Source organism: Thalassophryne amazonica, chromosome 19 (genome assembly GCF_902500255.1).
Source record: "Thalassophryne amazonica chromosome 19, fThaAma1.1, whole genome shotgun sequence".
NCBI classification, from domain to species: Eukaryota; Metazoa; Chordata; class Actinopteri; order Batrachoidiformes; family Batrachoididae; genus Thalassophryne; species Thalassophryne amazonica.
In genome coordinates this window covers 12,917,790-12,942,384 of record NC_047121.1, presented here as the reverse complement: position 1 = coordinate 12,942,384, position 24,595 = coordinate 12,917,790, and the positions used below count along the sequence as shown (strand labels likewise).

The following is a 24,595-nucleotide window of genomic DNA, read 5'->3' as shown; positions in this document are numbered from 1 at the left end:
AAGGTGCAGTTTTATCACACAGCACAATGCCACAGATGTTGCAAGATTTGAGGGAGCGTGCAATTGGCATGCTGACAGCACGAATGTCAACCAGAGCTGTTGCTCGTGTATTGAATGTTCATTTCTCTACCATAAGCCGTCTCCAAAGGCGTTTCAGAGAATTTGGCAGTACATCCAACCAGCCTCACAACCGCAGACCACGTGTAACCACACCAGCCCAGGACCTCCACATCCAGCATGTTCACCTCCAAGATCGTCTGAGACCAGCCACTCGGACAGCTGCTGAAACAATCGGTTTGCATAACCAAAGAATTTCTGCACAAACTGTCAGAAACCGTCTCAGGGAAGCTCATCTGCATGCTCGTCGTCCTCATCGGGGTCTCGACCTGACTCCAGTTCGTCGTCGTAACCGACTTGAGTGGGCAAATGCTCACATTCGCAGGCATTTGGCATGTTGGAGAGGTGTTCTCTTCACGGATGATGCGAAGGAGATGTGTTGCACTGCATGAGGCAAATGGTGGTCACACCAGATACTGACTGGTATCCCCCCAATAAAACAAAACTGCACCTTTCAGAGTGGCCTTTTATTGTGGGCAGTCTAAGGCACACCTGTGCACTAATCATGGTGTCTAATCAGCATCTTGGTATGGCACACCTGTGAGGTGGGATGGATTATCTAAGCAAAGGAGAAGTGCTCACTATCACAGATTTCGACTGGTTTGTGAACAATATTTGAGGGAAATGGTGATATTGTGTATGTGGAAAAAGTTTTAGATCTTTGAGTTCATCTCATACAAAATGGGAGCAAAACCAAAAGTGTTGCATTTATATTTTTGTTGAGTATATATATATATATATATATATATATCAAATCAAATCAAATCAATTTAATTTATATAGCGCCAAATCACAACAAACAGTTGCCCCAAGGCGCTTCATATTGCAAGGCAAAAGCCATACAATAATCACAGAAAAACCCCAACGGTCAAAACGACCCCCCATGAGCACTCGGCGACAGCGGGAAGGAACCCCCCCCCCCCCCCCCTAACAGGAAGAAACCTCCAGCAGAACCAGGCCCAGGGAGGGGCAGTCCTCCGCTGGGACCGGCCGGGGCTGAGGGAGAGAACCAGGAAAAAGACATGCTGTGGAGGGGAGCAGAGATCAACAACTAATGATTAAATGCAGAGTGGTGCATACAGAGCAACACTGGCTGTCTATACGTATATATATATATATATATATATAAAGCTATATACTGTGTGCCACAGCAATTAAGCGATTGAACCAGCAGGACCTTCGTGGCCGGGACGACGGTGGGGGATCAAACCCACACGGCTCGCACCAAAAGACCGTTCCTCTACCAGGTCAGCCAAAGGGGAACTCCCCGTTAGCCAAGCTAGCGGGAACGTCTTTTCAATTGGGACCCGGGACTTTCATCCCGCTACAAGTGGAACATGGACACACTCAACCCCCATGCATGTAGACAAGACAGGAATACAATATGACCACACTCACTCAGTGGACAAAGAACACACTCAACCCCCATGCATTGGACAAGAAAGGAATACAACATGGCCACATTCACTCACAACAGACAAAGAAGAAACACACTCACCGGCTTCACTCATTCCACAGACAAACATTTAGCATGTTATCAGGACACCGATGAGCGTTTTTGCGATAGCGCCAATTCGACTGGGACACCCGGCCCCTACGTTTAGAACACAGCACGCTGGCCGTATCCAAGGACCTTAACCTACTGTAAACCAAATTACAATAAAAATCAGGACCACCGGTGAGCATTTTGTGAAGCACCGTTTGACTGAGACACTCAGCTCTACGTTTAAGGCAGTGCGTGCCAGCCTACCCAAGGACTTTAACCAAGTTTTTTTAGCGAAAGCGGGAATTCCCCTTTTCTGAAGAGGAAATCCAGCTTTCACCAGGTCTTTAACCTTAATTTCTGGAGCGTGTATGCCGACACCAACCAAGGTGTAGAAACCCGCAGCACGCCGCCTGGTTTTTGATGACTCCTTCTCAGTGCAAAACCATTTTGAAAAGCATTTAGGTTAAGATCAGATAGTTACAAGGACATTTTGGATGTGCATCAGCCATTATTTGTTATGCATCATGACTCTTACAATACTGAGCTGTTTTATCTTTTATTGTTGTGCTGCATGTTTGTTGGAGTGGAGTATTCCAGCTGTGGAGAGTATGAGTTCTTCAAACTGTACGTTGAAGAACTCATACTCAGCTTAAACTTTGATGTATGGTGTGTCATGGCCAGATACTACAATTCTCAAGGTCTCTTCTATGTCACTTTGCAGTATCCAATACCCCATCATGCGTATGCATAATTAATTCTTGTCTTCTTTCTACAGTATGGGGTTATGGGTTTCTGTCCGTCACTGTGATCAACCTGGCATCTCTACTTGGTCTTTTGCTGGTTTCCGCTTCTCAGAAACCATTTTTCCAAGTGTTTGACCCTATTTCATTGGCCTGGGCCATTGGGACGCTCTCTCCAATGCTGTTCTTCAGTTGATACCAGAGGTTTGTGAGAGAGGTGGGGCTGGGGCTAAATAAATGATCTTATAGTGCAACAATTATAGCATTATTAATTGTTGAAATGTAGTTGTATTGTGATTTTAATTGTAGGCATTATTAATCGCTGAAATGTAGTTGTATTGTGATTTTAAGATTTTGGACCCCAGGAAGACTAACAACCACTTTGTGGAAGCTAATGGGGTTCCAAATAAATAAATAGTGTCTTAATGATGGGGGGGGGCTGATAGGTTTTGAGCCTGACCCAGAAAAATTAGTGCATGGCTCTCCATCTTTTGCATTCTGAGAAACCAACATTTCTCAAGAATGTGTGAAGTTTTGACTCACTGAGCACAATGTTGAGAAATGTTTTCTCAGAATGCAAAAGAGCCATGCACTACTTTTTCTGGGTCAGGCTCGAAACTTCTCAATCACCCTTTGTAAATACCTCACAGAGAAATGAAAGGATGCTAATATAGATTGACATATGGATCATAAGGCAGCATATATAATGCTAATTATCTCACAAACCAACAGGCCCTGGGTTTCAGTCCCGCACAGGGGGACTATGTGCACAATGCAGCCGCAATATTTGGTGGATTTTATCTCCTATTTATTACTGAGAAGATACTGAAAATCTTTCTGCGGGTAGAATATGAGGTAAGATAACAATTGAGTTTACTGCAAGCACACCATTTATTTTATTGCTAAATTATACCATGAATCATTTGTTCCAGGTTTAATAACTGATAAGAATGCTAATTTGGCTTTTAATTAATGACTTGGCAAATGTCAAATTATGAGACTGTAACAATAACGCAGATTTATGTAATGACAATGTGACGGTTAAAAGGCTATATCGTACACAATCAGTGTTGCATCACCTTTCCTTCTAACAACACTCAATAAGCATTTGGGAACTAAGGACACGAATTGTTGAAGCTTTGTAGGTGGAATTCTTTCCCATTCTTGCTTGATGTACGACGAGAGATTTTCAACAGTCCAGGGTCTCCATTGTTGTATTTGAGCTTCATAATGCACCACACATTTTCAATGGGCAACAGGTCTGGACTGCAGGCCAGTCTAGTACCCGCACTCGTTTTACTATGAAGCCACACTGTTGTAACACGTGCAGAATGTGGCTTGGCATTGTCTTGCTGAAATAAGCAGGGACGTCCCTGAAAAAGATGCTGGTTGGATGGCAGCATGTGTTGCTCCAAAACCTGGATGTACCTTTCAGCATTGATGGTGCCATCACAGATGTGTAAGTTGCCATGCCATGGGCACTAACACACCCCCATACCATCACTGATGTTGGCTTTTTAACTTTGCACTGGAACAATCTTGCATGTGGTCTTTTTCCTCTTGGTCCAGAGACACGACGTCCATGATTTCCAAAACAATTTGAATTTGGACTCATCAGACCACAGCACACTTTTCCACTTTGCATCTGTCTATTTCAAATGAGCTCGGGTCCAGAGAAGGTGACGGCGTTGCTGGATGTTGTTGATGTATGGCTTTCGCTTTGCATGGTAAAATTTGTAGATGTAGTGACGAACTGTGTTAACTGACAATGGTTTTCTACAGTGTTCCTGAGCCCACGTGGTAAGATCCTTTACACAATAATGTCAGTTTTCAATGCAGTGCCGCCTGAGGGATTGAAGGTCACGGGCATTCGATGTTGGTTTTCGGCCTTGCCACTTACGTGTAGAAAGTTCTCCAGATTATCTGTATCTTCTGATTATATTATGGACTGTAGATGATGGAATCCCTAAATTGCTTGCAATTGAATGTTGAGAAACATTGTTCTTAAACTGTTGGACTATTTTTTCATGCAGTTGTTTACAAAGTGGTGATCCTCACCCTATCTTTGCTTGTGAACAGCTGAGACTTTTGGGGATGCTCCTTTTATACGCAATCATGACACTCACAATTAGTGTCCTCAGTTCCCAAGGAAAGGTTAGAAGGAAAGGTGATGTAACACAGTGGTAAACATACCACTGTCCCAGCTTTTTTGAAACATGTTGCAGACATCCATTTCAAAATGAGCAAATATTTACACAAAAACAATACATTTTATCAGTTTGAACATTAAATATCTTGTTTTAGTGGTGTATTCAATTGAATATAAGTTGAAGAGGATTTGTAAATCATTGTATTCTGTTTTTATTTACATTTTACACAATGTCCCAACTTCATTAGAATTGGGGTTGTACATGAGTATTCACAGCCTTTGCTATGAAGCCCAAAATTGAGCTCAGGTGCAGCCTGTTTTCCACTAATCATCCTTGGGATGTTCTTCAGCTTGGTTGAGTCCACCTGGGTAAATTCTGTGATTAGATATGATATTTCACTGGTGGTTGGCTTCTCACTGTGGTATTGTATCACTTCCTGTTCCGGAGCACAGCGGTGTTTTCTGTATCTGTTAGCTGTTTCAATTCTGCGCAGTTAGATTGATCTAGTTATCTAGATTCCGATTTGTTTCCCAGTGTAATCTCCACGTGCCTTAACTAAAGCACTCCTTCTGCGTAATCACCTCTAAATTATTTACACATTATTCACTTTGCGTGTTTTTAGGAATCCGCTAGCTTAGCGCAGCTACTAGCTCTTAGCCGATTTAGCATGGCGGCTTCTCCTGTCTCTCCGGCACTTTTCTGCTCTGGGTGTGAAATGTTTAGCTATTCCTCGGCCTCCTTTAGCAGTAACAGTACTTGTAATAAGTGTAGCTTATTCATAGCTTTGGAGGCCAGGCTGGGCGAATTGGAGACTCGGCTCCGCACCGTGGAAAATTCTACAGCTAGCCAGGCCCCTGTAGTCGGTGCGGACCAAGGTAGCTTAGCCGCCGTTAGTTCCCGAGCAGCCGGGAAAGCAGGCCGACTGGGTGACTGTGAGGAGGAAGCGTAGTTCTAAACAGAAGCCCCGTGTACACCGCCAACCCGTTCACATTTCTAACCGTTTTTCCCCACTCGACGACACACCCGCCGAGGATCAAACTCTGGTTATTGGCGACTCTGTTTTGAGAAATGTGAAGTTAGCGACACCAGCAACCATAGTCAATTGTCTTCCGGGGGCCAGAGCAGGCGACATTGAAGGAAATTTGAAACTGCTGGCTAAGGCTAAGCGTAAATTTGGTAAGATTGTAATTCACGTCGGCAGTAATGACACCCGGTTACGCCAATCGGAGGTCACTAAAATTAACATTAAATCGGTGTGTAACTTTGCAAAAACAATGTCGGACTCTGTAGTTTTCTCTGGGCCCCTCCCCAATCGGACCGGGAGTGACATGTTTAGCCGCATGTTCTCCTTGAATTGCTGGCTGTCTGAGTGGTGCCCAAAAAATGAGGTGGGCTTCATATATAATTGGCAAAGCTTCTGGGGAAAACCTGGTCTTGTTAGGAGAGACGGCATCCATCCCACTTTGGATGGAGCAGCTCTCATTTATAGAAATCTGGCCAATTTTCTTAAATCCTCCAAACCATGACTATCCAGGGTTGGGACCAGGAAGCAGAGTTGTAGTCTTACACACCTCTCTGCAGCTTCTCTCCCCCTGCCATCCCCTCATTACCCCATCCCCGTAGAGACGGTGTCTGCTCCCGGACCACCAATAACCAGCAAAAATCTATTTAAGCATAAAAATTCAAAAAGAAAAAATAATATAGCACCTTCAACTGCACCACAGACTAAAACAGTTAAATGTGGTCTATTAAACATTAGGTCTCTCTCTTCTAAGTCCCTGTTGGTAAATGATATAATAATTGATCAACATATTGATTTATTCTGCCTTACAGAAACCTGGTTACAGCAGGATGAATATGTTAGTTTAAATGAGTCAACACCCCCGAGTCACACTAACTGTCAGAATGCTCGTAGCACGGGCCGGGGTGGAGGATTAGCAGCAATCTTCCATTCCAGCTTATTAATTAATCAAAAACCCAGACAGAGCTTTAATTCATTTGAAAGCTTGACTCTTAGTCTTGTCCATCCAAATTGGAAGTCCCAAAAACAGTTTTATTGTTATTATCTATCGTCCACCTGGTCGTTACTGTGAGTTTCTCTGTGAATTTTCAGACCTTTGTCTGACTTAGTGCTTAGCTCAGATAAGATAATTATAGTGGGCGATTTTAACATCCACAGCAGATGCTGAGAATGACAGCCTCAACACTGCATTTAATCTATTATTAGACTCTATTGACTTTGCTCAAAATGTAAATGAGTCCACCCACCACTTTAATCATATCTTAGATCTTGTTCTGACTTATGGTATGGAAATAGAAGACTTAAAAGTATTCCTGAAAACTCCCTTCTTGTCTGTCATTTCTGAATAACATTTACATTTACTCTGAGGGCTACCCAGCATGGGGGAATAAGTCTCATTAGTGCAGAGTAGCTACCTAAACTCTGTACGTGAGATAGAGTATCTCGTCAATAGTTTTACTCCTTCATTGAAGACAACTTTGGATGCTGTAGCTCCTCTGAAAAAGAGAGCTTTAAATCAGAAGTGCCTGACTCCGTGGTATAACTCACAAACTCGTAGCTTAAAGCAGATAACCCATAAGTTGGAGAGGAAATGGCGTCTCACTAATTTAGAAGATCTTCACTTAGCCTGGAAAAAGAGTCTGTTGCTCTATAAAAAAGCCCTCCGTAAAGCTAGGGACATCTTTCTACTCATCACTAATTGAAGAAAATAAGAACAACCCCAGGTTTCTTTTCAGCACTGTACCCAGGCTGACAAAGAGTCAGAGCTCTATTGAGCTGAGTATTCCATTAACTTTAACTAGTAATGACTTCATGACTTTCTTTGCTAACAAAATTTTAACTATTAGAGAAAAATTACTCATAACCATCCCAAAGACATATCGTTATCTTTGGCTGCTTTCAGTGAAGCCGGTATTTGGTTAGACTCTTTCTCTCTCCGATTGTTCTGTCTGAGTTATTTCATTAGTTACTTCATCCAAACCATCAACATGTTTATTAGACCCCAGTCCTACCAGGCTGCTCAAGGAAGCCCTTCCATTATTTAATGCTTCGATCTGAAATATGATCAATCTATCTTTGTTAGTTGGCTATGCACCACAGGCTTTTAAGGTGGCAGTAATTTAACCATTACTGTAAAAAGCCATCACTTGACCCAGCTATCTTAGCTATTATAGGCCAATCTCCACCTTCCTTTTCCTCTCAAAAATTATTGAAAGGGTAGTTGTAAAACAGCTAACGTATCATCTGCAGAGGAATGGTCTATTTGAAGAGTTTCAGTCGAGTTTTAGAATTCACATAGTACAGAAACAGCATTAGTGAAGGTTACAAATGATCTTCTTATGGCCTCGGACAGTGGACTCATCTCTGTGCTTGTCTGTTAGACCTCAGTGCTGCTTTTTGATACTGTTGACCATAAAAATTTTATTACAGAGATTAGAGCATGCCCATAGGTATTAAAGGCACTGCGCTGCTGTGGTTTGAATCATATTTGTCTAATAGATTACAATTTGTTCATGTAAATGGGGAATCTTCTTCACAGACTAAAGTTAATTATGGAGTTCCACAAGGTTCTGTGCTAGGACCAATTTTATTCACTTTATACATGCTTCCCTTAGGCAGTATTATTAGACGGTATGGCTTACATTTTCATTGTTAGTCAGAGTGATTACCCAGCTTTATCTATCCATGAAGCCAGAGGACACACTACCATTAGCTAACTGCAGGATTGTTTTACAGACATAAAGACATGGATGACCTCTAATTGTCCTGCTTTTAAACTCAGATAAAACTGAAGTTCTTGTACTTGGCCCCACAAATCTTAGGAAAAATGGTGTCTAACCAGATCCTTACTCTGGATGGCATTACCCTGACCTCTAGTAATCTGTGAGCAATCTTGGAGTCATTTTGATCAGGCTTGTTATGTCATTCAAAGCGCATATTAAACAAATATGTAGACTGCTTTTTGCATTACGCAATATCTCTAAAATCAGAAAGGTCTTGCTCAGAGTGATGCTGAAAAAACTAATTCATGCATTTATTTCCTCTAGGCTGGACTATTGTAATTCATTATTATCAGGTTGTCCTAAAAGTTCCCTAAAAAGCCTTCAGTTAATTCAAAATGCGGCAGCTAGAGTACTAACGGGGACTAGAAGGAGAGAGCATATCTCACCCATATTGGCCTCTCCTTCATTGGCTTCCGGTTAATTCTAGAATAGAATTTTAAAATTCTTCTTCTTACTTATAAGGTTTTGAATAATCAGGTCCCATCTTATCTTAGGGACCCTCGTAGTACCATATCACCCCAATAGAGCGCTCGCTCTCAGACTGCAGGCTTACTTGTAGTTCCTAGGGTTTGTAAGAGTAGAATGGGAGGTAGAGCCTTCAGCTTTTCAGGCTCCTCTCCTGTGAACCAGCTCTCAATTCAGATCAGGGAGGCCAGAACACCCTCTCTACTTTTAAGATTAGGCTTAAACTTTCGTTTTTGCTACAGCTTATAGTTTAGGCTGGATCAGGTGACCCTGAACCATCCCTTAGTTATGCTGCTATAGACGTAGACCTGCTGGGGGGTTCCCATGATGCACTGTTTCTTTCTCTTTTTGCTCTGTATGCACCACTCTGCATTTAATCATTAGTGATTGATCTCTGCTCCCCTCCACAGCATGTCTTTTTTCCTGGTTCTCCTCCCTCAGCCCCAACCAGTCCCAGCAGAAGCCTGCCCCTCCCTGAGCCTGGTTCTGCTGGAGGTTTCTTCCTGTTAAAAGGGAGTTTGTCCTTCCCACTGTAGCCAAGTGCTTGCTCACAGGGGGTCGTTTTGACCGTTGGGGTTTTACATAATTATTGTATGGCCTTGCCTTACAATATAGAGCGCCTTGGGGCAACTGTTTGTTGTGATTTGGCGCTATATAAAAAAAAATTGATTGATTGATTGATTTGGAAAGACACACTCCTGTCTACATATAAGGTCCCACAGTTGACAGTGCATGTCAGAGCACCAACCAAGCATGAAGTCAAAGGAATTGTCTGTAGACCTCTGAAACAGGATTGTCTCCAGGCACAAATCTGGGAAAGGGTCCAGAAACACTTCTGCTGCCTTGAATGAGCACAGTGGCCTCCATCATCCATAAATGGAAATTTGGATCCACCAGTGCTCCTCCTAAAGCTGGCTGGCCGTCTAAACTGAGCGATCGGGGGAAAAGGGCCTAAGTCAGGGAGTTGACCAAGAACACTTTGGTCACTCTGTCAGAGCTCCAGCATTCCTCTGTGGAAAGAGGAGAACCTTCCAGTAGTACAACCATCTCTGTAACAATCCACCAATCAGATCTGTGTGGTAGACTGGCCAGACAGAAGCCACTCCTTAGTACAGCATGTCTGGAGTTTGTCAAGAGGCACCTGAAGGACTCTCAGACCATGTTGGTGGTGTTGTTTTCCATTCTGCTGCTCCTGTTTTGTTTGGGGTCGCCATAGCGGATACAGTCAGATCCGGTGTCACAGACCGAACAGTACCCCCCTAAAAATCGGTCTGCCAGCAACCAGAAGTAGGACAAAGTACCAAGTTAAGTCTCAAGTCAGCTGTTTGCAAGCTGACTTGAGACTTGACTTGGGACTTGCAGATTGATAACTTGAGAATGACTTGACAGTGACTTTGTCTCACCTCTGTCAGCGACAGATATCTGAAGCTTTTGTACAACAATCATTTCCGCATAAATTGATCATTATTTCAAAATAAAAGATGGAGGAAGCGATCAGAGCGCAGCAGCAGCACGAGCTGCTGGTGCTGTGTTCACTCCTTCATTTCAAAGCATCAGTAGCGACTCACCGATTATCATCTCGTTTCTGCTTAAAACTGACTTAGAATGATATAAGAGGTTTTACTTTGTCATATGATGGTTAATAATTCCCTTTGATTGCTTGGGGGAAGAGAGTCCGTCTCAGATGAGCTGCTGTGGTCCCAAATGATGCATGTGCAATGAAGCCAGAGAGGACCGTTCGGTCTGTGACACTGCATGGGCATTTGGCACAAGTTTTACGCCGGATGCCATTCCTGACGCAACTCCAGTGTAACCTGGAGAAACAAGGACTGTCAGACCATGGGAAACAAAATTCTCTGGTCTGATGAGACAAAGATTGAAATCTTTGGAGTAGCTTCAGGACAACTCTGTGAATGTCCTTGAGTGGCCCAGCCAGAGCCCAGACCTGAATCCAATTGAACATCTCTGGAGAGATCTGAACATGGTGGTGCACCGACACTCCCCATCCAACCTGATGGAGAGGTGCTGCCAGGAGGAATGGGTAAAACTGCCCAAAGATAGGTGCACCAAGCTTGTGGCATCATTCCATTCCATTCCATTTTTTTCTGCTTCATCCGGAGTTGGGTCGTGGGGGCAGCAGCTCAAGCAAAGCACCCAGTCCTCTCTGCACCAGACCCCCATGGCCCCTCTGCAGGTGGTGAACCCACAGGAGGGTGGGCCCACGTCGCTCTTTCGGGCTGAGCCTGGCTGGGCACCGTGGGCTAAGGCCCGACCACTAGGCGGTCGCGTGCAAGCCCCAACCCCAGGCCTGGCTCCAGGGTGGGGCCTCAGCTCCGACATACCAGGTCCAACATCTCGGTCCTTGATTTCATGCTGGTCATGGGAGCTTGTGAACTGCCCTTAGTCTGACCCGTCACCTAGGACCTGTTTGCCTTGGGAGACCCTACCAGGGGCACGAAGCCCCCAACAACATAGCTCCTAGGATCATCCAGGTATGCAAACTCCACCACCATGATAAGGTGGCAGTTTGAGGGCGAGGCTTGTGGCATCATCCATATAATAAAAGACAAGTGGCCTCTGTGTGTCTATGTATCTGGAGCATCAATTCAAATCCAGAAAGAGCTGACTTTCATCCTTTGTCGTACTTACATGTTTTTTCATGAGGATTCAAGTTGTGAAAACAGCAAGGTAATTGGACCAATACGCACTTCCACAATAAGAGCCTGTATTTCACAATAAAAGTATTTGAGGTTGCTACAGACCTGACAGAATTCATCAGTGTGTCCATCCTTTAACATCCCAGACAGCAGATTCAAATGTGGACATTTTCTGTATGCATGTGACCCCAAACACAGAATGAACATGTTCACACTCCAGACAAAACAGCAGAATTGTGTCTCAACAGTGTCTCACATGGGCCAAAAAATAAATTTCCCCAAAAGTCAGCTGTCCTCTGTATATAATATAAACAACCACATGTAGAACTCGTGGTTCCCTATGGGTCAATGCCCCAGTATTCAAGAAGATTTGAGGCTGTAATTGCTGTCAAAGGTGCATCAACAAAGTATTGAGCAAAGGGTGTGAATATTTATGTACATATGATTTCTTAGCTTGTTATTTTTAATCAATTTCAAGTGCTGCAAATACTTTCTGCATGCACTGTATATAAACCACATGACTTTATGCAAAATGTAGACCCGAAAGAATTCATTTTTAACCATTTCTATGTGTATACGTCTCCACTCTGTTACTGTTTTATTATAATTATTATTGATATGTGACTCCATCATTTTTTCTTGTCAGCACGGCCACAGCCACAGCAATTTTACTCCTGCAGAGCAACATCCAGAAAACCCCCTCCACAACGGAGACACACTGGAGAAATGGGACGGTATCAATTTGACCCACATCAGCACCATCACCACAAATAAGAGCAGTCCAAACGCAGACCCTCCACAAGTGGCCACAGAGCCTTCTCAGGTACCAGAGTGCTACAACAGTGGTGTCACACCTGGGAGTGGGATGATAAAGCATCATGAGAGAATTACTACAATACAAATAAATAAACTATATAAATTATGCTGCTTCACAAAATTAGATTGAATTTAATTTAGGTTTATTATATAATTAAAGCATAATAATATAATAGTAATAATACAATAGCAACTACTAGTGCAAATTCAGGTTAATATCCATCCATCCATCCATTTTCTATACCCACTTACTCCAGTTAAGGGTCACACTGGGCTGGAGCCTATCCCAGCAGTCATAGGGCGTGAGGCGGGGCATACCCTGGACAGGACGCCAGTCTGTCGTGGGGCCACATACGAGGTCTGTCAATAAAGTAACGGTCCTTTTTATTTTTTTCAAAAACTATATGGATTTCATTCATATGTTTTTAAGTCAGACATGCTTGAACCCTCGTGTGCATGCATGAGTTTTTCCACGCCTGTCGGTGACGTCATTCTCCTGTGAGCACACCTTGTGGAAGGAGTGGTCCCGCCCCCTCGTCGGATTTTCATTGTCTGGAAATGGCGGAATGAAAAGGACTTTTTTTCCATCAGAATTTTTTCAGAAGCTGTTAGAGACTGGCACCTGGAAACCATTCGAAAAATTTATCTGGCTTTCGGTGAAACTTTTACGGGCTTCACAGAAAATAAGGACTGTTACTACAGCTTTCAGGACCCCTTTAAGGACGCTCGGTGCGCCGCGCTCCGAGCTGCAACGATGCGGCACAAGCCACCGGACCATTTCTAAACAGATGGCTCTGTGGATACGAGACCGTTGTGTGCTCTTTCTCTGGTTATCACAAGAGCTGGACATCAGCCATTTTTCGGCAGATTTCACTTTTAACAAGAGATTTTGTCATGGAAAACCGCGCGGAGGCTTCACGCGTAAAGACCGATTCGCTTTGGAAGCGAGATAAAGAACACCTCCGTTTTTTTGGAAAGTTCATGTTGGACTGTTAAGCACCAGTGGAACACCAAAATGTAAGTCCCTTTTCTGTTGTTTATAAATTATAAAATAAAACAAATAATGAATGTTTTTACATTCTTTCAATATAACAAATATTTAATTTGGTGAGGGCTGGAACATACTGGAATGTCTGGAGGCTTTGCCTTGTTGAATGGTATGTTCCAGCCCTCACCTCATTAAAAATTTGTACCATTGAACTCATAAACATTCATTATTTGTATACTATACATCGTGTGAAAACCTTTTTGCATTTAGTGACACTTGACACACCAGACTGATTGTAAAAAGCAATTATGTTTTGTCTCCTCTGCAAAAAAAAAGCAAAATCTTACTAAGCTTATAATTGTCTAATTGAGAGTCAAAATGTCATCTACGCTTAAAGAAAGATTGGAAGGCATTTGCATATTTTTCCCTCTGTAATATATATAATATGAAATTATTCAAGGAATCTGGAAGAACTTCACTGCATAAATGGCAAAGGCGCAAGCCTAAGTTGAACACCTGTGAATTCCAATCTCCCATTTGGCACTGCATCAGAAACCTTCATGCATCAATAGCTGATATAACCATGTGGGCAAGTGATTACTTTGGGAAACCTTTGTCAAGCACTACAATACAGAGTTACATAAACAACTGTCTCTAGAAACTTTAAAGAAACCTTATGATAACCTTCTTCAGAAGGAAATGTGTACTATGGTCAGATGAATCACTGTTACAGCTAATTTTTGGATGACCTGCAATATTGTGTGCTCCAGACCAAAGACAAAAAGGACCATTCAGACAGTTAACAGCAACATCCAAAAGCCAGGGTCTGTCATGGTTTGGGGTCATATCAGTACCCTTGACAAAAGTAACTTACACTTCTGTGATGTAATATTAAGGCAGAAAAAAATCTATTGAGAATTGAAAGCAACATATGCTCCCTTCAAGATGGCGTCTTTTCAAGGGATGTTTATGCGTTTTTCAATAAGACAATGCAAAAAATACATACAGTGGGGAAAATAAGTATTTGACCCCCTGTCAGTTTTGCAGGATTTCCCACAAACAAAGAATGGAGAGGTCTGTAATTTTTATCGTAAGTACACTTCAACTGTGAGAGACAGAATCTAAAAAAAATCCAGTAAATCACATTGTATGATTTTTAAATAATTAATTTGCATTTTATTGCATAAAATAAGTATTTGACCCCCTAGAAAAACAGAGCTTAACAAAAACATTTGTCTGCCATTACAGAGGTCAGACGTTTCCTGTAGTTCTTGACCAGGTTTTCACACACTGCAACAGGGATTTTGGTCCACTCCTCCATACAGATCTTCTCCAAAGCTTTGGAGTTTCAGCTCCCTCCAAAGATTTTCTATTGAGTTCAGGTCTGGAGACTGGCCAGGCCACTCCAGGACCTTGAAATGCGGAGCCCCTCCATTGTTTGTAGGTGGGAAAACCTGCAAAACTGACAAGGGGTCAAATACTTATTTTCCCCCACTGTAATGTGCACATTACAAACCACTCATGTGATCACAGAGGCCGTGGCAGCTGTTGACATCTCTGTTCTGGACATCAAAGCTCCAGAACACACACTGTTTTGACAGACACGCACATATGTGCACTTTGCAGCCCTCACATTGATAAACATAAAACATATATTGCTTCTGCAATGGGCTGGAGAGCTCGCACACTGACAAGCTGTCAGGCACAGGATCATCAGTTTATGTGGACACCCTGAATGTCACGTCTGTCTGATAGGACAACTGAGCTGTGCACCACAGGACCATATGATAGGCCAACAGTACAACAAATACACCACTTTCAGTCACATAACAGCAGAAATATGTTGTACCAAATGCTGTTTGGTCAGTTATCACAGCATATTTTTTTCTTTTATTAGAAAATACGTTTGTCTGCTTGTTGATTTGAGCCATTTCACGCTCGTGTTACAAGACAGTGATTGTGGTGCAGTGGTAGAATTTCTGTCTGGTAATCAGAGTGTGTGGATTCAGATCCTGTGAGTGGTGTTTTTCTTTTAACCAGGGTTATTTAACCGCAGGGTTCTGTATGGCGTCCCCCTTTATGTATTATTTATATAAACCCAGTGATATTCACTAATTATACAGCTGGATTTATTTCATTTTCCTCCACATCAGCAGCGCGATGTGGTGCAGCTCGTCCTGTGGAACACAATGCGAGCAGAAACAGCAGCTCACACAGCTACACAGCTGCTGTTCACCGTCAGACACCGTTGCATGCGTCAGAACCTTCGCGCCAGCATCGTGCACACCTGCCTGTCCATGCAATGTTTCGTGGTGCGCTCATATGACTCTACCGCCGTGTGTCACCCTGGAGTTCTACACAAATCGACCTAATTCGCATTATGTGTAAAGGGGCCTTAATAACCTGCAGAACAGAGTCTACACTGTTATAATGAGAAGTTCATTCTAAGTTGTAACACATGAAACATTGGCGATTCCTCCCTGAAGTCTTATCAGTGCAATTATGCACTGTTTTATTGTTCACAGCCCTCTGCTGACCCAGATACACTTACCAGGAATTTATCATGGGGGAAAAAAAGGTTCTTCATCCCTTTTCTATACCCGTTACTCCAGCTAAGGGCCATGGGGGGGGGGAGACTGGAGCCTAGTCCAGCAGCAGTCATAGGGTGAGAGGTGGGGACACATATAGACAAATTAATTTACACTCACCCCTATGGTCAATTTAAAGTTTCCAGTTCACCTAACCTGCATGTCTTTGGATGTGGAAGGAAGGCAGAGCACCCGGAGGGAACCCACACAAACACGGGGAGAACATGCAAACTCCACACAGGAAGGCACAGATGGGAAGCAATCCCATGACCTTCTTGTTGTGAGGCAACAGTACTAACCACTAATCCATTGTGCCACCCAACGACAACAAACAATCAAAAAAAAAATGATTGCACTTTGAAATTTTTATTTTTTCACGAGGACGTGAATGCACAACTCAAACATTCTAACTGAATCAATGTAAGGGCAGCACGGTGGCTTAGTAATTCACACTGTTGCCTCACAGCCAGAAGGTATCTGGTTCGAATCCAACGTGCTGTTTTTTGTGTAAGTTTGTATGGTTTCCCTCTGGTGCTTCCTGTCACATTCACAGACATGCAAGGTTTGGTGAATTTGAAGCTTTAAAATTGACCATGAGTGAGGGTGTAAATGTACCGTGCGTGTAGTCCCTGTGATAAACTGGTGGTCTGTCCAGAGACTCCAGCCCTCCCCCCACTGATCCTTATATAGAATAAGTCAGTTTAGAAAATTAATGGAGGGATGTGAGCTAACAGAAAATATAATGTTCTAATCATTTTCCCACCTGGTCCTGATTCTGTGTGGAGTTTGTATGTTCTCCCCGTGTTTGCAAAGACATGTAGATTAGGTGAATTAGAAACTTGAAATTGACCGTAGGTGTGCGTGCATGAATGAGTTTGTTTTTTTTAGTTTGTTTTGTTTGTTTGTTTGTCTATATCAGGGGTGCCCAAGTTCGGTCCTCAAGTGTGTTGTCTCCCTGTTCCAACACACCTGAATCCAATGAAAGATTCATTAGCAGCCTTTTAATGAGCCTTTCATTGGATTCTGGTGTGTTTCACTGTGCGCCTGCCTTATTTAATGACCGGGTCAAACGTTCGTCTGAAAAAATAAACGCCTGCCTTAAATAAGCACCAGACATTATGTGCATTAAAAACATTACATTTGGTCGAGTCACTCTGTTTTGTAAGTCAGCTGTGGAGTGGTACCTTAAAATCCTAAACCCTAATTTATGCTTCTCCATCTCTGTGGCCACGCAATGACGTAGATGTGCGTGTGACTCTTTTAAAGTTCTCTGTCGTGTCTTATTTCATTTTACAGCAGGAACTTTTTCTGGATTAATTTTTCCCTCAATAAGCTCCACTTCTTTACACAATCATCAACCTCCAATCTGACGGTATAATACGTGCAGTTTCCTCCATGAATTGCATTTGAGCATCTTTTTCTGACTCCATGTTGTAAAATTGGTGATATTTGTGGACTTTTCTGCCAAACATATTTGATCCATGATTGAAATGGAACTGGCGGGCGAACTGCAAAAACTTTTAAAATATGATGGGAGAGGAAGGAGTGAAAACGTAACAGTAACCAATCAGAGCCTTTTGCAGTCTCTTTCATTTAGCGGGTGCACGTCAGGCTGCAGTCCTGAGCACGGTTTGAAAAAATAAACGGCCAGTCTTTTAATCAAGGAACTACAATACCCACTTTCCGCAAATTGGTGAGTGTCAGTGCTGAACTTCATTTCGTACCTCTGTGCTGGGCATGTCCAGACTGCTCTGTCCGATATATGCGACGAGTTTTTAATGTAAATACATTACGATAGGAGTTTTGTCTGATGTGAGAGAAAATACATTATATACGGTATTTATTACATGGAAAACCACACAAAAGCATTGGGACTTTTGCTTTTGTCAGGTGATTATGAATATCCGGTTTATATTTGTTGTTGTTTTTGACCCGTGTGTGCCGAATAAATTCATTCATTCATTCATTCAAAAGCATAAAAAACTACATTTTGATAGTATAATGTTCATTTGCAAATGTCATCATGTGGATTCTCTATGTTGTTTAGACTACAGCGACTCTGCCGCGCATGGGATTATGGGATATCTCAATAGGACGAATTGAGCAAAGGGTGTGAATACTTATGCACAAATGACTTCTTTTTAGGCTAGTTTTACTGTAAAAATAAAAAAAAAGTGTGTGTGTGTGTGTGTGTGTGTGTGTGTGTGTGTGTGTGTGTGTGTGTGTGTGTGTGTGTGTGTGTGTGTGTGTGTGTGTGTGTGTGTGTGTGTGTATACTTTTTTCACAAGCATGGTTGTTTATTAAGGAGGTACATGGTGAGCTACTATCAGTGATGCCGTGTAGTTGGAACTGAGTCAGTATCAGTGAGTTCGTTGAAGACTCTGATTTATATTAGTACCAAAACACTGAACAAACATACACATGCTGACGACACACAGGCATGAAGCAGTTAACCCAAACTGAAGGCCCAGGATCCTTCCTCTCCCAGTAAATGCAGGAATTGTCTGACCAGAGCACAAAGAGACCTTGTTGTGTTTGCAGCTAATAAATGAGACTTTTTGTCACTGCAGAGTCCCAAATGTTTCTGTGCTCCTGTGCTCAAGTTTCACATTAGCAACACTGGTGGCATTATATTTCTCCTTCAAAAGTTTGTCTTGCAAATGTTTCACATCCATTTAAAGGGGAGTTTATCACTCCATGAATGCTACTTCAGTGAATTCCACCTGAGGAAAATAAGTTGCTCTGGAAAGAATTAGCTTTAAAGGGGTCACATTACACTAGTCAACATGATTTTCTTGCATGGAGTTTTTCAGTGGATTTTGGGTAATTTGGGGGCGCTGAATCCAAATCTGGTATTAGTATTCCCAGTCACTGTTGTGTGGGCTGCCAGAAGAGGAGGTACTGCTGGCCCACCACCAGAAGGCGCCCTGCCTGAAGTGCGGGCTTCAGGCACGAGAGGGCGCTGCCGCCTCAGGAACAAGCCGTGGTGACAGCTGTCACCCATCATCCGTGACAGCTGTCACTAATCAACACATCTGGTATAAAAGCAGGAAGACACCTCCACCAAACTGCCGAGATATCATCTTCATCTGGAGGTAATATCCTCAGCCTTTTGTAAATCTGTTTATTGTGAGTGTTTGCAGGAGAACCGGTCGTTTTTGAGGAGGCTGTGCAAGACGGCGCTCCTTTTCAGCTGCGACCACTGCAATGCGCTGAGTGAGAGGTGGAGGTGGCATTCCCACCAGTGTTACTGGGTGTTCACACACCCACCCTTTGACTGTCTTTTGCTTTCTGCCAGCAGTACCACATCCGACACGCCGGGAAGGTGGCCACCTGGGGACTCCGGGACTTGGCGGCTCCAGTATTCCTCGGTTCAGGTGGCGGTGGAAATCGTGTGGTTCCGGTTCGTTTCCAGACGGGCGTCTCCTATCGTCGAGCCTGCCCACACGACACCTTTTATTAATTGACTGTTGCACATTCTGATTCTGCTGTGTTTGGTTGTGACATTCACACCAGTAAAGTGTTATAATTTGACTCCTTCCATTGTCCGTTCATTTACGCACCCTGTTGTGGGTCCGTGTCACTACACTTTCCCAACAGGATATCTCGGCCAGCGTCATGGACTCCGAGGGGCGTCACCAGGTTGTTGAACAACCAATGGGAGAGCAGGGAGCGCAGGCATCTGCAGGAGGCGTGATTGGTGAGCTACAGCATATTCTCACCGCCTTTACGGCTCGAATGGATCAAACAGCCGAGCAAAACATCCTCCTGAACCGCAGGGTGGAGGCTCTCTCCGCGCAAGTGGCGGCGAGCGCTCAGGGCGCTGCTGCAGCTCCTCCTTCTGTCGATCCTGTGCTAGATATTAATGTTCCAGTGGTGGTCCAACAACCCCTCCCACCATCCCCTGAAGCATACATAAGCCCTCCTGAGCCGTACGGAGGTTGTGTGGAGACGTGCGCGGACTTTCTTATGCAGTGTTCGCTCGTCTTCGCACAACGTCCCATCATGTACGCGTCAGACGCAAGCAAAATAGCTTATGTGATCACTCTGCTTCGGGGAGAGGCACGCGCTTGGGCTACAGCGCTTTGGGAGCAAAATTCATGGCTCCTTCACACATACACTGGGTTTGTGAGGGAGTTCAGAACTGTGTTTGATCACCCTAACAGGGGAGAGACCGCTTCAACTGTGCTGCTGTCGATGAGACAGGGACGCCGGAGCGCAGCCGCTTATGCAGTCGACTTCCGCATCGCGGCTGCGAGGTCCGGCTGGAATAACGCTGCGCTCCGCGCCGCCTTTGTAAACGGACTGTCGTCAGTCCTAAAGGAGCACCTAGTGGCCAAGGATGAACCGCGGGAATTAGATGGGCTTATTGATCTCGTTATACGGTTAGACAATCAGTTGGAGGAACGCCGTCGGGAACGAGACGAAGGACGTGGCCGGGCGCGCGCCGTCCTTCTTCCTTCCGGGTCCGAGAAGGGTCCACCCTTCCCACGCTCCCTGGCCTCTACGTCCTGTGGGGCGACAGCTCCCCCTGCTGACGAAGCTATGGACACGAGCAGGGCCACATTTAGACCACCTAATAGACAGAGGAGGTTTCCACGCGGGGCGTGTTTTGTTTGTGGCTCAATGGAGCATCAATTGAGCGATTGCCCCGAACGGTTAAACACCAACGCCCGCACCTAGAGACTGGGCTTAGGGTGGGCCAAAAACTTCACGTGGGACACACACATATTGCCGCACGACTCCCAGTTATAATCCTTAGTGGGGATTTAACCCTTCAGGCCCCAGCACTGGCAGACACAGGGTCAGAAGGGAATCTGTTGGACAGCAGATGGGCCAGGGAGGTAGGGCTCCCTCTGGTGGCGCTACCTACACCATTGCAGGTGCGAGCACTAGATGGCACCCTACTCCCTTAACTCACACACCACCAGTAACTCTGGTAGTGTCAGGGAATCATAGGGAGGAGATTGAGTTTTTTGTGACTCCTTCTACCTCCCGTGTGATTCTGGGGTTCCCCTGGATGTTGAAACACAATCCCTGGATTGATTGGCCGTCCGGGGTGGTGGTACAGTGGAGCGAAACCTGCCATCGGAGGTGTTTGGGATCCTCGGTTCCTCCCGGTTCTCAGGCGAAGGAGCAGGTCCAAGTACCCCCCAATCTGTCGGCGGTGCCGGTTGAGTACCACGATCTTGCTGACGTTTTTAGCAAGGATCGGGCACTCACTCTTCCCCCGCACCGTCCATATGATTGTGCCATTGATTTTTTGCCAGGTGTGGAGTTCCCGTCCAGCAGGCTGTACAACCTCTCCCGACCTGAGCACGAATCGATGGAGACCTACATCCGGGACTCCTTAGCTGCCGGGCTGATCCGTAACTCCACCTCTCCGATGGGAGCGGGTTTCTTTTTCGTGGGAAAAAAGATGGCGCTCTTCGTCCATGCATTGATTATCGGGGGCTGAACGAGATCACGGTTCGCAACCGATACCCGTTGCCTTTGTTGGATTCAGTGTTCACCCCCCTGCATGGAGCCAAAATCTTCACAAAGTTGGATCTAAGGAACGCATACCACCTAGTTCGGATCCGGAAGGGAGACAAATGGAAGACGGCATTTAACACCCCGTTAGGTCATTTTGAGTACCTGGTCATGCCGTTCGGCCTCACTAACGCCCCCGCGACGTTCCAAGCTTTGGTTAATGACGTCTTGCGGGACTTCCTGCACCGATTCGTCTTCATATATCTGGATGATATACTCATCTTTTCTCTGGACCCTGAGACCCATGTGCGGCATGTACGTCATGTCCTGCAGCGGTTGTTGGAGAACCGGTTGTTTGTGAAGGGCGAGAAGTGTGAGTTTCACCGCACTTCTTTGTCCTTCCTGGGGTTTATCATCTCCTCCAACTCCGTCGCCCCGGATCCGGCCAAGGTCGCAGCGGTGAGAGACTGGCCCCAACCGACAAGCCGTAGGAAGCTGCAACAGTTCCTCAGCTTCGCAAATTTCTACAGGAGGTTCATTAAGGGGTATAGTCAGGTTGTTAGCCCCCTGACGGCCCTGACCTCACCAAAGGTTCCCTTCACCTGGTCGGATCGGTGCGAAGCCGCGTTTAGGGAGTTGAAACGCCGGTTCTCGACTGCACCGGTCTTGGTGCAGCCCGATCCTGGTCGCCAGTTCGTGGTTGAAGTGGACGCCTCTGACTCGGGGATAGGAGCCGTGCTATCCCAGAGCGGAGAAACCGATAAGGTTCTTCACCCGTGTGCCTATTTTTCCCGCAGGTTGACCCCAGCAGAGCGGAACTATGACGTGGGCAATCGAGAGCTCCTTGCGGTGAAAGAGGCCCTTGAGGAGTGGAGACACCTGCTGGAGGGAGCGTCAGTGCCTTTCACGGTTTTCACTGACCACCGGAACCTGGAATATATCAGGACCGCCAAGCGACTGAACCCCAGGCAAGCCCGCTGGTCACTGTTTTTGGGCCGTTTTGACTTCCGGATCACCTACCGCCCCGGGACCAAAAACCAAAGATCGGATGCCCTGTCCCGGGTGCATGAACAGGAAGTCAAGACTGAGCTGTCAGATCCACCGGAACCCATTCTCCCGGAGTCCACTATCGTGGCTGCTCTGACCTGGGACGTGGAGAAGACCATCCGGGAGGCCCTGGCATGGAGCCTGGATCCCGGAACAGGACTGACGAACAGATTATACGTCCCACCAGAGGCCAGGGCTGCCGTCCTGGACTTCTGTCACGGGTCCAAACTCTCCTGCCACCCAGGGGTGCGTAGGACCGTGGCAGTGGTCCGGCAGCGCTTCTGGTGGGCGTCCCTGGAGACTGATGTCCGGGCTTACATCCAGGCCTGCACCACCTGCGCCAGGGGCAAGGCTGACCACCAGAAGGCACAGGGACTTCTACAGCCACTTCCTGTGCCTCACCGCCCCTGGTCCCACATCGGTCTGGATTTTGTCACGGGCCTCCCGCCGTCCCGGGGGCACACCACCATCCTCACGATAGTGGACCATTTCTCCAAGGCGGCCCACTTCGTGGCCCTCCCGAAGCTCCCGTCAGCCCAGGAGACGGCGGATCTCCTCGTCCACCATGTTGTCCGGCTGCATGGAATACCAACAGACATCGTTTCGGATCGCGGTCCCCAGTTCTCCTTGCAGGTGTGGAGAAGTTTCTGCCGGGAGCTGGGGGCCACTGTAAGCCTCTCGTCTGGGTATCACCCGCAGACTAACGGACAGGTCGAACGGGCCAACCAGGAGTTGGAGCAGGCCCTCAGGTGCACGACCTCCGCACACCCGACGGCTTGGAGTGAACATCTGGCCTGGATCGAGTACGCTCATAACAGCCAGGTGTCCTCTGCCACCGGCCTCTCCCCATTCGAGGTGTGTCTGGGGTACCAGCCCCCTTTGTTTCCTGTGGTGGAGGGAGAGGTCGGTGTGCCCTCGGTCCAGGCCCACCTGCGGAGATGCCGTCGGGTGTGGCGCACCGCCCGTTCGGCCTTGTTGAGGCCCGGACGAGGCTAAAGCCCATGCAGACCGTCGACGGTCCCCGGCCCGGGCAGGAGGTGTGGCTTTCCACCAAGGACATTCCTCTCCAGGTCAAGTCCCCCAAATTGAAGGACCGCTTCATTGGACCCTTCCCCATCCTCAAGGTCCTCAGTCCTACCGCAGTGAGGCTCCAACTCCCGGCCTCACTGCGGATCCATCCGGTCTTTCATGTCTCCAGGGTAAAACTGCATCACACCTCACCCCTCTGTGCACCCGGTCCGGCGCCGCCTCCTGCCCGTATTATCGACGGGGAGCCGGCTTGGACAGTTCGCCGGCTTTTGGACGTCCATCGAATGGGCCGGGGTTTCCAGTATTTGGTGGACTGGGAGGGGTATGGACCCGAAGAACGCTCCTGGGTGAAGAGGAGCTTCATCCTGGACCCGGCCCTCCTGGCCGATTTCTATCATCGCCACCCGGACAAGCCTGGTCAGGCGCCAGGAGGCGCCCGTTGAGGGGGGGGTCCTGTTGTGTGGGCTGCCAGAAGAGGAGGTACTGCTGGCCCACCACCAGAAGGCACCCTGCCTGAAGTGCGGGCTTCAGGCACAAGAGGGCGCTGCCGCCTCAGGAACAAGCCGTGGTGACAGCTGTCACCCATCATCCGTGGCCCTCATCCGTGGTCCACCTGGTCGTTACTGTGAGTTTCTCTGTGAATTTTCAGACCTTTTGTCTGACTTAGTGCTTAGCTCAGATAAGATAATTATAGTGGGCGATTTTAACATCCACACAGATGCTGAGAATGACAGCCTCAACACTTCATTTAATCTATTATTAGACTCTATTGGCTTTGCTCAAAAAGTAAATGAGTCCACCCACCACTTTAATCATATCTTAGATCTTGTTCTGACTTATGGTATGGAAATAGAAGACTTAACAGTATTCGCTGAATACTCCCTTCTGTCTGATCATTTCTTAATAAAATTTACATTTACTCTGATGGAATACCCAGCAGTGGGGAATAAGTTTCATTACACTAGAAGTCTTTCAGAAAGTGCTGTAACTAGGTTTAAGGATATGATTCCTTCTTTATGTTCTCTAATGCCATATACCAACACAGTGCAGAGTAGCTACCTAAACTCTGTAAGTGAGATAGAGTATCTCGTCAATAGTTTTACATCCTCATTGAAGACAACTTTGGATGCTGTAGCTCCTCTGAAAAAGAGAGCTTTAAATCAGAAGTGTCTGACTCCGTGGTATAACTCACAAACTCGTAGCTTAAAGCAGATAACCCGTAAGTTGGAGAGGAAA

The 24,595-nt window shown here is 45.8% G+C and overlaps 1 protein-coding gene across 1 annotated transcript in view; it reads left to right on the top strand.

Annotated features, from left to right (window-relative positions):
• LOC117500919 (zinc transporter ZIP8-like) overlaps positions 1 to 24,595 on the top strand; it is a 55,426-nt gene that overhangs the window by 10,059 nt on the left and 20,772 nt on the right. The window contains 4 exon segments of the mRNA XM_034159706.1: positions 2,379 to 2,459; positions 2,462 to 2,547; positions 3,076 to 3,198; positions 12,066 to 12,242. Coding sequence (XP_034015597.1) covers positions 2,379 to 2,459; positions 2,462 to 2,547; positions 3,076 to 3,198; positions 12,066 to 12,242 — 467 coding nt within the window.